At 43.6% G+C, this 14,918-nt stretch overlaps 1 protein-coding gene across 7 annotated transcripts in view; it reads right to left on the bottom strand.

Annotated features, from left to right (window-relative positions):
• GRM1 (glutamate metabotropic receptor 1) overlaps positions 1-2,669 on the bottom strand; it is a 339,484-nt gene extending 336,815 nt beyond the window's left edge. For 5 of the 7 annotated variants that reach the window (XM_073337558.1, XM_073337560.1, XM_073337561.1 and 2 more), the window contains exons 1-2: positions 2,568-2,669; positions 377-1,262 (exon numbers count right to left, since the gene is read on the bottom strand). In XM_073337558.1, the coding sequence (XP_073193659.1) occupies positions 377-1,139 (763 nt within the window). In that variant the 5' untranslated portion in view covers positions 1,140-1,262; positions 2,568-2,669. Of the gene's footprint in view, positions 1-376; positions 1,263-2,096; positions 2,187-2,211; positions 2,433-2,567 lie in introns of those variants that run through there. The other 2 variants (XM_073337556.1, XM_073337557.1) reach the window with 2 other exon arrangements.
• Between the last annotated feature and the right edge of the window lie 12,249 nt (positions 2,670-14,918).

Raw genomic sequence — 14,918 nt, 5'->3', positions numbered from 1 at the left:
TTTTCAAGAAAGCTAGGTTACTAATAACAAAACAATTGCTGTTGGTATCCCTGGGGTGGAGTTGACTTGCCCGGAGAAACAAGGCAAACAAATAGTCTATCACAATCTAATTGTTCAAATTTAGCGTCAAGGACTCCGTCTCTCCTTAGTGGAAAGCATTCCTCTACATTAGTCAGTTAGATGGTCGCTGCTAGTGACCTAGGAGCAAGAGAACCACGTAAATGACAAACCCGTGTAGCACGCCATGCAGTGGTGTTTCAGCTTGCCGCCAGAAGCTTATGGCTGGCTCTCTGGGTGTGGGGGAAAGAGCGGCTAAAAGGGGTGGGAAGGAAAATCCACTAGCCTGATTCTAAGTGCGCTGCTTTTCCATACTTACCTTCTGTATGTACTGCGGATACATAGGTCCAGTTGTAGCGTTTGACGATATCAAGCATGGCCCTGGCTTGCAGAGTGTCGGAAGGGACCACCCTCAAGAAGTATTTGTATAAAGTTTTGTCGCTCAGGTCGATGCTCGTTGCAGAATAAGCGATCTGGGGGATGTCAAAGAGCTGGAGCAGGTTTTGAACTTGGATAGCAACCGAGCTGGAGCCTGGACCAATCACCCCAGCAATGGGTTTTTTGGTCCTGCTCTGATGTTGGGGTAGAGAGTCAGGCACACATCTACTGATCCCTTCTTTCTCATCTCTTATGGAGATCAGGGAGTCTCTTATGAACTCAATGCTCTGCTCGAGTGCTACGGAAGAGTGCCAGCAGGAATCTCTGATTTCACTGCCCAGCGTGATGTTGGGCAGCAGGACTGGGTCTGAGTTAATTTTATCCAAAGTGTGAAACATGGCTTCGACTCTCTGGATGCCATATTGCTCTCTGATCTCCCCACACTTCCTCTCCGGCACTTTCTCGGCCGGCGGTTGGTGATGGACCGAGAAGAGGGCACCTATAATGACATCTCCGTCCATTCTGGCTACCGATCGCTGCGAGGAAGCCCCCGACAGCAGCATCTTCCTGCCAGTGTTTTTGGGGAGAATATCCATCTCCAGGAAGATAGCAGGGAAAAACACCAGCACCACTCCAATCATTTTGTTACAGGATGTCATCCAAATGCAGGTTACAAATTTCATGGGCTCCTCCTGTCTGCACATTGTTAAAGGAAATACCAGCCTCTCGCCCGTCACTTGTCAAGTGGCTCTAAATCCCACTACGGCATAGCCTTAAACAAATGGCTCTCAGGTGCAAAAGGAGTCATCGTAGTACTGAAGTGTATCCTGTTGACATAGGAAGAAGGAATAACACACATTTGTTAGAGAAAACTGTCAGGGCAGCAATCAGTAAAAATCAGTTTAATCTTAAAAGGGTTTGGAGAATTAAATATTTTTGTCAGTGTGCAAATCAGAAGAGGTTCTCAAATGTAAGTTTCAAGGAAGAATATATACATAGACACACAGATGTGTTTAAGACAAGGAGGCGGCTGCCTGTACCTTTGAAACTAATGATAGAATAGCTGACAGGTTTTAAAACTTTTGTAAGCCAGTTAATCAGATAAAAATCTTATCATCGCCTCAGTGGTCGCCATATCAGAAAGGAGGGGAGAGGGTTTCCTTCACTCATTGTCATTTAAAAACATCATTTGGATGTGAAGACTTCACTTTCAAAAAAAAGAAAGAGAGAGAGAGAAATCCGCCTTTCCAGTGAAGGAAAATGTCATTTAAAGGTCAGAGGAGAAAAAAAATAAATCCATTACAGCTTACGTTAACTTTTTGGGGTTAAGGGGAAAATTCCACAAGAGACACATATATGAAAGCCGGGGGAAATACATATTAGTTACTAAGGCAACCACAGATAAAGTAGTGATGTGCTTTCTTGGCACGCCTGCCTTGCCTGCAGACTTTGGGCACCCAGAGGTGTGGAGCCAGGCGGTTCCAGCTGAAGTAGCTGAATGCGGTTTAAAGGTGATCGGGTGCCGAGAGGGAAGGCAGGCGGACTGACTTGCTGAGCCGGGCTTGGGCGCCCCGATGCAAGGCAAGGCTGGCTCTGGTTTCAGCACCCAGGACAGCGCACAGGAGAGCCAGACCCCGCTACAACCCGCCCTGGCCCTTTACCTCCTGCCACGGCGACTCGCCTTCCCCCTAAACTTCTCCGCCTTTGGGGCTGCTACCGCAGCCAAGATCGCGCACGCTGTCACGACCCCCCCCCCCAACACACAGACAGACAAACCCCCCGCTTGCGGCAGCCCATCCTTCCCGAATGGCTTCGCCTGCCAGAATGAGGTCCGGGGGGGAGGGAGGTCTCTTGAGCATCGCGCCAGGGCTTCGCCCCTCGGGTCTCTCCCCCTTTCCTGAAGGATGGAGAAAGGGGACGAGGGAGAACGAGAGTGGGGAAGATCCTCTGAGGAGCCACCAGTCCCGATTCTCCTTCCCGATCCTACGGCCACACACAAGAGGCGTCTCAAACTGGCCCGAAAGCCAGACAGACCTGGAATGTGTCGCCTGAGTGTCTTTTGTCTGGATCTTTTATCTGCAGCGTTATACCTTAAAGCTTGGTCTATTTGTAGGATTAAACTTGAGACGTACCTGAATCAGTGAGACAGTTCGCTCCTTCCTTGGTCAAAGCAGTCATTGGCAGTTCTCCTGCTAACATGAGCTTTAGCACTAATACAGTCAGATGGGAGGATATGGGCTGTACGCTAGTGCCCTCTTTCTTCAACACTGTTTTACCGCAAGAAAAAACAAAACAAAACAAAACAAAACAAAACAAAAAAACAGGTCATTCAAGGCTCATCCATTATCTCATACATAAAGATCAGTCATTTCTCCCCCTCCTTAATTTCTTTAGCTATTGTCTGGTTATCAAGAAAAGAAATATAGCCCAGAAAACAGCCTTGCTGGAGAATTGTGTTTTGTCTGACTTTCAGCTACCGTAATTCATTACCTCCTTGTCACATAAACAAATGAAAACAGAGTATGATGCGTGGAGCGGGTGGGGGGAACCTGATTCAAATGTATTTGATGTAGATAAATGTGCAAGTCTGACTCGTTTGGAAGGTTTCTTAATGTCTGCTGTTGAAATAAAAACTAGTGGAACAAGATAAATCAGTTGTAAAGAGAAAGAAATTGAGATTCCAGTTTTCAGGTCAAGATAAATCTAAATCAAGCACGTTAGAGTCATGGCAGATTAAAATAATGCCAGACTGAATAATCATAATTCAGACGACCGGCTTGCATCACCGCCACCAGTCTGGGGTGTTTTAGTTTACTGTGTGGAAGTTAAAGTTAGATCTTTAGCCCTCAGGGAACTCTATATCTGTGGAGGCTGGAATTTGTCCGGTTTTTTTAAAAAAGACAAGGACATGTGTTTAACTACTGAACATTCAGATACTGTTTCATGGTGAATACTGTTTAATTGGTTTCTTTTTCCTGTGTAATATCTGCTCTTTCCCATTGGCACAGCTGATTATGTACTATGTTGCCTATTTATTTGTGACACATTCATTGTTAAAGACCTAATATAACATATAAATGCAACCACTACAAACCTTGGTACACACTTTTTGCTATCATTTATGACAGTAAGAGCAAATGAGTTATATAAAATAATAACCGATCATGTGCTGTGTTAACAAATCAGGAAGCAATAAATTAAGGAATGGCAGAATCCTTGAGTCAGAGGCTCATGGCTGCTTTCCCTTCCAGGTATATCTGTAAGGTTTCATGTGTGTGCCCATATAAGGGTATATATACACACACTCGACATTACACAGGCACCTGTAGTGACTATTATTCGAGTTGCATGCAGATTTGCACTTAAAAAACAGTAATAAATTCCTTTAGTTTCACACTTGAATAATTCAATGTAGTCTCCAATTTTGGCACAATAAGCTTTCAAAAGACAACTGGTCTATTTATATACCTGTTTAAGTAAAATATTTGCTACCACTAACTTTGACAGAGGAAACACTTTAAAATGCTACCTGTTTTAAATATTGCCCTGTTCTCCTCAACACTCCTTTGAGTTCCTCCAGCTGAACAATCACAGACCCCCATAAATGCCAGACTTTACACAGACACACACTTTGATGATATTTCAGACACAGATTATGCCTGAACCTTTTACAAAGACTTATTCCTCTAAGGCCTGGTCTATGCTACCGGGTTAGGTCAAATTTAGCTGCGTTAGGTCAATTTTAAAATGAATGCATCCACTCAACCAACCCCGTTCCATCAACTTAAAGGGCTCTTAAAATTGACTTCTGTACTCCACCCCGGCGAGGGGAGTAGCGCTAAAATTGACCTTGCTGGGTTGAATTTGGGTAGTGCGGATGCAAATTGATGGTATTGTCCTCCGGGAGCTATCCCAGAGTGCTCCATTTTGACCGCTCTGGACAGCACTTTGAACCCCGATGCACTAGCCAGGTATACAGGAAAAGCCCCAGGGAACTTTTGAATTTCATTTCCTGTTTGGTCAGCGTGGCGAACTCAGCAGCACAGGTGACCATGCCATCTCTCCAGAATAGCAAATGAGTTCCAGCATGGACTGAAAGAGAGACACTGGATCTGATTGCTGTATGAGGAGAAGCATCTGTGCAGGCAGAACTCTGATCAAAAAGAATAAATGCAAATATATTTGCCAAAATCTCATAGAGCATGTTGGAGAAAGGCTACAACAGGGACACACAGCAGTGCTATGTGAAAGTCAAGGAGCTGAGGCAAGCCTACCAAAAGACAAAGGAGGCAAACGGTCCCTCTGGGTCAGAGCCCCACACATGCCACTTCTATGATCAGCTGCATGCCATTCTAGGAGGGGACCCTACCACTACCCCACCACTGTCTGTGGACACCTGCAAGGGGGGAGTCTTACGCAACAGGGAGGAGGATTTTGTGGAGGAGGAGGAGGAGAATGTGCAGCAGGCAAGTGGTGAATCCATTCTCCCTGGCAGCCAAGACCTTTTCATCACCCTGGAGCCAATACCCTCCCAAGGCGAGATCCCCGACCCTGAAGCTGGAGAAGGCACCTCTGGTGAGTACACATTTGTAACTACAGTACAGGGTTTAAAAGCAATAGTGTTTAATGTTTCATTTGCCCTGAAGAATTGGGATGCATTCACGGCCAGTACAGCTACTGGAAAAGTTTTTTCACATGTCTGGGGATGGAGTGGGAATCCTCTAGGGACATCTCCATGAAGCTCTCCTGGAGGTACTCTGAAAGTATTCTGGAATCATTGCAGCACAAAGGATTGCAGCGAATGGTCCTGGGTTTTGGTCGCATTCAAGCAACATTCAGTCTATATCTTTCTGTGTTAGCCTCAGGAGAGTGATATCATTCATGGCCACCTGGTTGAAATAGGGGAATTTTTGTAAGGGAACAGTAAAAGGATCCTGTTCATGCTGGGCTGTTTACGCTTGGCTAAAAGGGATCATCCCAGAGAAGAGCCACGCGGTGGGGTGTGGGGAGGTGTGTGCTGCATATCCACCTGAAAACCGCAGCCCCTCCTTTTAAATGTGAAACCCAACCCACCGCTTGCAATGGGAAAGGATGGCGCTGCAGTTTGAAATCATTCCCACATGTTATGCATAAGAAGCCAACCCCACGTACCCTTTGCCTTACCATGGATGCATGGAAACTGAATTCTGTTGCCCAGCCATGTGTGATGTGTCACTATACCAGCAGGCACTCAATATAAAAGGCAAAATGTGACCCTGTACCTAAAGCACATGTGCTGTCTGCTGTGAATTGCTTGATTCACTGTGAAAGAGTCCCCCTTTTGTTCTCAGAAATGTATCATCTTAAATTTTACTCTCCTTTTTTATCTCCCTCCGGGTGCAAATGTTTCTACGCTTCCCCTATCATCTCCATCCCTGAGGTTATCGCAGATTAGAAGGAGAAAATAATGCACTTGCGATGACATGTTTTCCGAGCTCATGCAGGCCTCCTGCACTGATAGGGCACAGCTGAATGCATGGAGGTATTCAGTGGCAGAGGCTAGGAAAGCATTAAGTGAGCGTGAAGAGCAGAGGCAGGAGTGCGAAGAGTAGAGGCAGGAGGCGATGCTAAGGCTAATGCGGGAGCAAACAGACATGATGAAGCGTATGGGTGCAGCTGCAGGAAAGCCAACAAGAGTACAGACCCCCCACTGCATCCATTGTACAACCACCTGACCTCTTCCCCAAGTTCCATATCCCCCTCACCCAGACACCCAAGAATGCGGGGGGGGGGGGGGCAGGCGCTCTGAGCACCCAGCCACTCCACTCCAAAGGGTGGCCCAAGCAACAGAAGGCTGTCATTCAAACAGTTTGATTTGTAGTGTGGCTACAATAAGCAATGTGGCCTTGTCCTTCCCTCCTCCCCCACCCCACCCCACCTGGACTACCTGGTCAGTTATCTCCCTTTTTTTTTTAATTAATAAAGAAAGAATGCATGGTTTCAAAACAATAGCTACTTTACTTCAAAGTGGGGAGGGTGGTTGGCTTACAGGGAATTAAAATCAACAAAGGGGGCAGGTTTGCATCAAGGAGAAATACACACAACTGTCACACCGAAGCCTAGCCAGTCATTAAACTGGTTTTCAAAGCCTCTCTGATGCTCAGTGTGCCTTGCTGTGCTCATCTAATCGCCCTGGTATCTGGCTGCTCAAAATCAGACGCCAGGCGATTTGCCTCAACCTCCCACCTCGCCATAAAAGTCTCCCCCTTACTCTCAAAGATATTATGGAGCACACAGCAAGCAACAATAACAATGGGAATGTTTCAGAGTAGCAGCCGTGTTAGTCTGTATCCGCAAAAAGAACAGGAATACTTGTGGCACCTTAGAGACTAACCAATTTATTTGAGCACAAGCTTTCATGGGCTACAGCTCACTTTATCAGATGCATAGAATGGAACATATAGTAAGAAGATATATATATACACACAGAGAACATGAAAAGGTGGAAGTTGCCATACCAACTCTAAGAGGCTAGGTAATTAAGATGAGCTATTATCAGCAGGAGAAAAAATACATTTGTAGTGATAATCAAGATGGCCCATTTCAGACAGTTGACAAGAAGGTGTGAGGATACTTAACATGGGGAAATAGATTCAATTTGTGTAATTATCCAGCCACTCCCAGTCTCTATTCAAGCCCAAGTTAATGGTATCTAGTTCTCAAATTAATTCTAGTTGGTTGCGCTGAGGTCTGACCTAGTCAGCAGACAGTGCCAGCGAGCTTTTAAACGTCCAAAAGCACATTCTACCACTATTCTGCACTTGCTCAGCCAATACTTGAATTGCTCCTTACTACTGCCCAGGCTGCCTGTGTACGGCTTCATGAGCCATGGGAGCAAGGGGTAGGCTGGGTCCCCAAGGATAACTACTGGCGTTTCAAAATCCCCCCCGGTAATTTTCTGGTCTGGGAAGTAAGTCCCTTCTTGCAGCTGCTCGAACAGCCTGGAGTTCCTAAAGATGCAAGCGTCATGCACCTTTCCCAGACATCCCTCACTGATGTTGGTGAAACATCCCTTGTGGTCCGCCAGTGCTTGCAGCACCATTGATAAGTGCCCCTTGTGGTTTACGTACTGGTTGGCAAGGTGGTCCAGTGCCAAAATAGGGATATGCGTTCCCTCTATTTCCCCACCACAGTTAGGGAAACCCATTGCAGCAAAGCCATCCAGTAGGACCTGCACATTTCCCAGAGTCACTACCCTTGATAACAGAACATCAATGATTGCATTGGTTACTTGGATCACAGCAGCCCCCACAGTAGATTTGCCCACTCCAAATTGATTCCCGACTGACCGGTAGCAGTCAGGCATTGCAAGCTTCCACAGGGTTATCGCCACTCGCTTCTCAACTGTCAGGGCAGCTCTCATCTTGGTATTCCTGCGCTTCAGGGTGGGGGGAAAGCAACTCACAGAGTTCCAGGAAAGTGGCCTTATGCATGCAAAAGTTTCGCAGCCACTGTGAATCATACCATACCTGCAACACTATGCGGTCCCACCAGTCTGTGCTTGTTTGCCAGGCCCAGAATCAGCGTTCCACTGTATCAACCAGCCCCACTGCCACCATGATATCCCAATTGCCACAGCCCGTGCTTTCAGGAACATCTGTGTCCATGTCCTCATCAAAATCATCCTCGTGCTGGCATCTCTTAGCCCAGTTCTGCATATACTCCAGGATAATGCGTGAGGTGTTTACAATGCTCACAACAGCAGCGGTGAGCTGAGCAGGCTCCACGCTTGCCGTGGTATGGCGTTTGCAGGAGAGCAGAGTTGCAGCGGAAGCAGTGGATAATGACAGATGCCACGAGAATAGATATTTATACAGAACGACGAGAGGACCTGCGAGGTGGATTCATGGCACCAGGAGAGCAGAGTTGCAGTGGAAGTAGTGGATGATGATGGTTAGCAGTCGTACTGCACCGTCTGCTGACAGCAGCACCCAGGACACAACAGCAGCAGTGATGGTGAGCTGAACTGGGTGGGCTCCATGCTTGCTGTGGTATGGCGTCTGCACGGAAAAAGGGCACGAAACGATTGTCTGCCATTGCTTTCACAGAGGGAGGGGTGACTGGCGACATGTACCCAAAACCACCAGCGACAATGTTTTTGCCTCATCAGGCATTGGGAACTTAACCCAGAATTCCAATGGGCAGCGGAGACTGCAGGAACTGTGGGATAGCTACCCCCAGTGCACCGTTCTGTAAGTTGATGCTAGCCATGGTAGTGAGGACGCACTCCACTGACTTAATGTGCTTAGTGTGGACATACACAATCGACTGTATAAAATCGATTTCTAAAATTCGACTTCTATAAAAATTGACCTAATTTCATAGTGTAGACACACCCTAATTCAGGATAACCCGAGTCTCGCCACGATTAGCTAACAGAACAGTCAAGTCCCATCATCCAGTTCTGTTCTCTGATGCTACCAGCCTCAATTCCTAATTCACCAGCTCTATGCAGCACAGAGTCCCTGGGGAGACAGGGAGGTGGGCTGGCCAGCAGGGAGGATGCATGGGGAATAGGGGTAGGTTCAGGCATATGGAAGAGATAGGACTATGGGGGTGGGAGGAAAAGAGATCTAGCCTCTCTGAAGAAATGGGGTTTCAGTTGTCAGGGGCAAAAAAAGACAGCAGCTCTGGTGAACTCTTCTAGTGCCAATGCCTCAGGACAGAGGCTCTCAGCTTTTTCCCACCTTAATCCTTCCACACAATCCTGGTTCCTTCCACCCAACTCCCACAACCAAAAGCCCCTCCTCCCATAAACTCACCACACTTGAATACCTCCCCTCCCTCATCATTGGCTCCCCCTACATCACCACTCTTCAGATACCATCGCCACCTCTTGGATACTATGGTGTCCATGTAGCAGCTCTGGGAGAGGAGCTGAACAGGACTACACAGCATTGTGGAGGGGCCTGGGTGGCGAGCAAGGAAGTGGGAAAGGGCATTGGGGACAGACTAGCAATATGGTGAATGGAGTTGTGCTGGATCTGGATTTTCCATTTCGTGGGAAAGTTTGTGACTGTGAAGTTTTTACATTCCAAAATAGAAAGAAAGAAACAACAAAACTCCTGTAAAATGATTTTTTGGGTGGGAAAAAATCATTTGGGGTTGATCAAAATGTTTAATTTTAATGAAATTGATAATGTTTCACTCCAATTTCGACTTTTTTATTTTATACTACATAGTATAAAATGTGAAACATTGAAACAAAAAAATCGTCTCAAAAGAGAAAATCAAAATGTTTGATTCTGAGAAGGTCAAAGAGAACATTTTGCCCTTATCAGAATGCTCCTTTTTGACTTTTGTTTCAAAACAAAATTTTGTTGAAATCAACATTTTTCTGTGGAACCTTTTGAATTCTGTGAAACTGCATTTTCTCATGGCAAAATGTTCAGCTGGAAAATTTCTCACCAGCTCTATTGGGAAGTAGAGCTGTGTGGGAGAATATTGACTTGTGGTAGGCTTGGTTTGGAGCGGGAGCAGCTGAAGGGGGAGGAGCTTTGATCTGATGAACCCATATGTGGTTTGTCAGCACACAGCTACTCCTTTCTTCCTTTCTCCCAGTAAGAGAAATGTCAGATTCTGTGTCCCAGTTGTGTGTTTTCTCCAGATAACTCATCAGTGAGCTTTGGAGCTCATCTGGGTGGAGCAATGCTGTTAAAACTTTTCCCTCAGAGGACTGTTTATTTTTTAAGGAAAAGTCATTTCACATAACCTGTGTCAGTTAGAATCCACTCTAGTCATTATATGTCCATCTTTATTCTGGCCACCTACATTTTTTCCCTTGTGATTTACATAAGCCACTTGGATAATATGCATGCTAGAAAGTAACCTTTATAGATATTTCCTTATAACAGATCCTGAAATATTTGTATGTAAACAAAGGCTCATCCTCAACTTATAAAATTCAAACAGGATCCTCTCTTCCCAAACAGGGATAGTAATCATCCAAATATATTTAATATGTGCAATATTCTCCTTTTTCCTTTTGATAAAGCAAAGACTTCTCCTATAGTTTTCACTATAAAAAAAAGTGCAGGCTACAGGCCTTTGTCCCATCTCTCAATCAAACAACCTTATACTTGAATTAATAACTGAAGTCACATTACAACACATTTCATAATAAAAGTGTTTGCTTCCAACTACCTACTTTAATTACTATGTATTGAGCATTAATGGATCAGTCCTGCTCTTTTAGTATCTACATATGTGTAGCTCCAGATGTCTCTGATTGCTCCGTGGTTCCTCACACATGTAGATCCACTGAAGTCATATGAGGGTATTGCATAAAACAGGGCTGTAGATTTAAGCCCCACAAGTGGAACCTGTAGTGTGATTTTGAGAGACTAGAAGCAGCCTCCATTCAGAACTATAACTACACTCTTCTCCAAATAGTTCATTTTTGATAGACCCATCTTTTAAACACATCTTTCCACAAAGATCCCCCAAAGGTTGAAAGCTTTTATTCCTGTCCATCAGACATCTACTTAGTCCTGTACAAAATCAGGGTATGACGAGCAAATTCCATGAGCTCACTAAATTCCATATACTGTCTACAATAAGCAAAACACATATACCTCCTCAGAGATTCAGTCAATGAGGAGCTGTCTGTCTAGTTGTGATTTTAAACAATCTCTCAGATAAGTATGAGATCCAAATCAATGCAAAATCCAGCAATGAGGAACTTCTTGTGGAGTTTTTGCCACTGTCTATGGGATGTAGAGTGCATCAAGCAATGAGTCATCCATGTGTTCAGTAGTTTCAACCTCCAATAGTAACTAATAATTTAAGTTTATTTCCTTAGAAGTTTCTAAGAGAAATTAGAAATGTTCTTCTGCTTCTTAGTTGTTTTATAACACCATGTGGGAGGGAAAAAAACAACAGAATGGAAGTTCTTCATGTAGAATGTGAGAAGAGAGACTGGAACAGAGTGTCATGTGGCATTCCTCATAGTGAAAGGCAAGGCATCTTACAATCTGTTTATTTTTGACTGAGGCACACCATCTACACCATGACATGTCACATCCAAAAAGTCAGATTCACTTAACTGAGAGGCATGCCACTTGTCACCAAAAGCTGCAGCCCTAACTGTAAATTTTTGGTCTGATACAGTATATAGAATTTGGAGGATTTAATAGTAAATTCAACAATTATTAATAGTATATGACAAAGGGGGTGACAATCTGGATATCTCCTGGATGGGTTTTCAAACCTTTTCTGTGCTTATTTTTTTTAATCTATAACAATGTACCCTATGATGCCTTCTAGCCCAACATATGACACAATAGTTATAATACATACTTATATACGTCAACTGAATGCAAATCACTTAATGATGATAAAACTTGCTAGCCATAAAAAACCCCTCAAACTTCCCTTTGAAATCATCTCTTCAGAAAAAGCTGAAGTAAATAGATTGTTGGCACACGACCTGAATATCAAACTCAGGTTATATCACACTAAAGAGGAAAATGAATTTTAGAGTCAAGGGCCCTCCAATTTCAGATGTGAGGAACCCTCCATTTAGAATGCCCATCACCCAGCCAAAAAATCCAGGGACTGTCAGCTTGAGCATCACAGCTGAACTCACCTGCAAGGTTGAAATATGAAGAGACAGAGAAGGTCTCTAAGGTATATAGGACCCAACCATAAAGATCAAAAACTCAGACCAGATACTGAATACAGAAATTCACAGGAAGTCGGTAAATCTGTGAAGAACTAGTGTGAAACACTGTGATATAAGGAAGCAGCCTTGTTCTCCAGTAGCTGAAATTTCTCAGTGGTTTTCAAGGCTAGTCCCATGCAAAACTCATAGCAGTAATCCATTCTGGAGGCATGGATAATTATAGCAAAATTTGCATCTGAGAAGAAAAAGTTGGAAAGTTTCTGCAAAGTGTAGATGGAAAAAAATCTCATGGGTCACCGCTGCTATTTGGCCTTCCACCAGGAGCCATGGATCCAATAGGGTCCCTAGATTACAAACCTTAACAACAAAAGGCTTAAGTCCTTTAGGGCTAGACTGAGAGTTTACTCTCAACCCACAAGAAGGAGCAATGTGTATCTGCAGTGTACTAGGAGCAGACTAGGTACATACTATTTTTGGAAGTTTCTCCTGTTTTCTGAAGTTTTTCTCATGACTAATCTCAGCACAGAAGAGAACAGCTACATCAGATATGTAACAGCTGTTCTTTGCATCCTTCATATTTAAGATGTCACTTCTACATATTTCATAAAAAATAACAGAATAATAAAAGTTAGAGAAAGAAAAGACCTACAATCATCTAATCCATTCCATTGCCAGAGTAGGATTGTTTCACACACCAAAAAAAAAAAAAAATTGTAGAAGTACCAGTTTAGGAACCAAAGAGTGCACGATAAAGGCCCAATCCTTTCAAGGGAACCTTTTTGGTGTTATAGGGACCCAACATTTATGAAGACATTTATATGTCAAAAAAGTGCAAAGTAATCTCTGGTAAATATAAGTACACTAGAAAGTTATTGGCATTTATTAACTACAGTATTATTTATTTTATTTCATTGTATACATAGCACAATGTGCAAGACACTTTATAGCTGTACAGGTGCTTCTGCTTCACATTGTTTGCAATAGCAAACAAAGGATGGGTTTGACAAAGACCAGTATGATTGAATGTTGATGTTGGATTGCAATGGCCTCATTCTCCACTGTATTCATTTACACCTATCCAAAATGGGTGCAAAGTGGGTCTAAAAGCCTGCTAAATCAGAATAGTAACATTTTAGACCCTCTTTGTACTTGCTATGCATAGATGAAGTGACAATGCTGGGGGCTGGGCAGTAGAGAATCAGGCCTATTGTGGTAATTACATGCTTGTTATTTTGATTGTTTTTAATGTAAGTGCATTTGACCGGACAATACTTCACTGCAGGGATTACTGGGATCTATAAACTTCATGAAAGAAGTGCATTTTAAGGAGGAACTTGAAAGAGGAGGAGCATAATAGAGTGGGTCAAGGCTTCCAGGCAGAGGGAGCTGAATGGAAAACTATAGGAAAGAGGGTGGGAGGACCCAGAAAGGGATCTTTAAACATGCTGACATGCCAGGGCCTTTCCCTATGTAGGGCTGTCTTAATCTTGCCTGGATTGTGGCACTGAGCACTGTAAGAGCAAAGGAAGTGAGTCTGATGGGGAGGGGATGGAGATCATAGAATCATAGAATTCTATGGGGCACCTTGAATCCACATTCCTATTTACCTGTGAGCAGAGATGGCTGGGCCTCATAGGGGAGGATGCTGTACCCTGAAAAGAGCAGTTGCAAAATACTTCATCCCAAGAGAAACAGGGAGCAATTGTGCTTCACAGGCTGCATTTGGAGCTGTGCAATGTATGCATTGTCTGTTACTCTGGGCTGAGCCTAATGGCTCAATCTACCTGACAAAGAGCAAGCACACATGAAGGACAACAGTAGAAATTATTTTATTTATTTCACCTTTTAGAACATAGATATTACCATAAGTACAGTATAAAAACCACAAATTAAGATCTACAGAATAAAGTTGATGACATTCAGAAATGGCCTCAAAGACTGCAGTTCAAATTCTGCACTTACAACTATATGTAGCCATGGGTTAAGCATTTATACCTCTAACTGCCTGATTTGTTGGTGCAGTCAAATAGACGTATAATCAAAATTGCACCCAGAAAATTAAAGCGTTGATTGAGGTCCTTTTAAAAATTAGGTTCAATGTGTTATAACAAGTACTTGTTAAAACATGTGCATATCTTAAGTAGTCTAACAGAAACATGAAAAAAATCTCTGGTTCATATTTGTTTCTTTTTATTATTTATTTTGTTTATGGTCTTCAGGCAGAGCAGTCTTGATGACAGAAACTTCACTCAAGCTGTGTCACTTTGACTTTCTAGCTAGGATCAGCATTTCTTGAAGCATTTCATTATCTCAGGTTATATCAGAATTACAATTCTCTTTTTCTTTTATACTTACAATGTGCTACAATGGTATGGGAAATGCAGAGACTGACTCTTCCTTGGTGACTTCAAACTTCATGGAGATGATTAATCTTCTGAGGCAGCTCAGAATTTCCTAGCCATCATGATGACAATGGGCCTGTCTGAGGTAACTAATGGCTTAACTCAGACAGATGGTCATACTTAGGATCTAGGTTTTAGATTTGGACTGGTGATTAGGCAACTGGATCTTAAACCTGTGTCTTGGACAAACCATTACCTCCTTTACTTTGAGGTTGGAGCTCCTCTCTGCTGTGAGTGTGAGGAATACATTTTGATGGTCTGCTCTTGAAGATTAATGGAACCAGAAAGGTTTCAAAGTAGCTGGGCAAACTTTTGGGGAGTAATAATTTGTTTGTCAAACCATTCAATTTCGGGCTGGCCAAAACTATTCATGAATTCACATGAAGCTCACTGAACAGTTTCAACAAAGCTGAAAAAGT

Source organism: Lepidochelys kempii, chromosome 3, assembly GCF_965140265.1.
Source record: "Lepidochelys kempii isolate rLepKem1 chromosome 3, rLepKem1.hap2, whole genome shotgun sequence".
NCBI lineage: Eukaryota > Metazoa > Chordata > Testudines > Cheloniidae > Lepidochelys > Lepidochelys kempii.
Note: the sequence above shows the minus strand (reverse complement) of the source record. Positions and strands in the feature narration are given on the sequence as shown.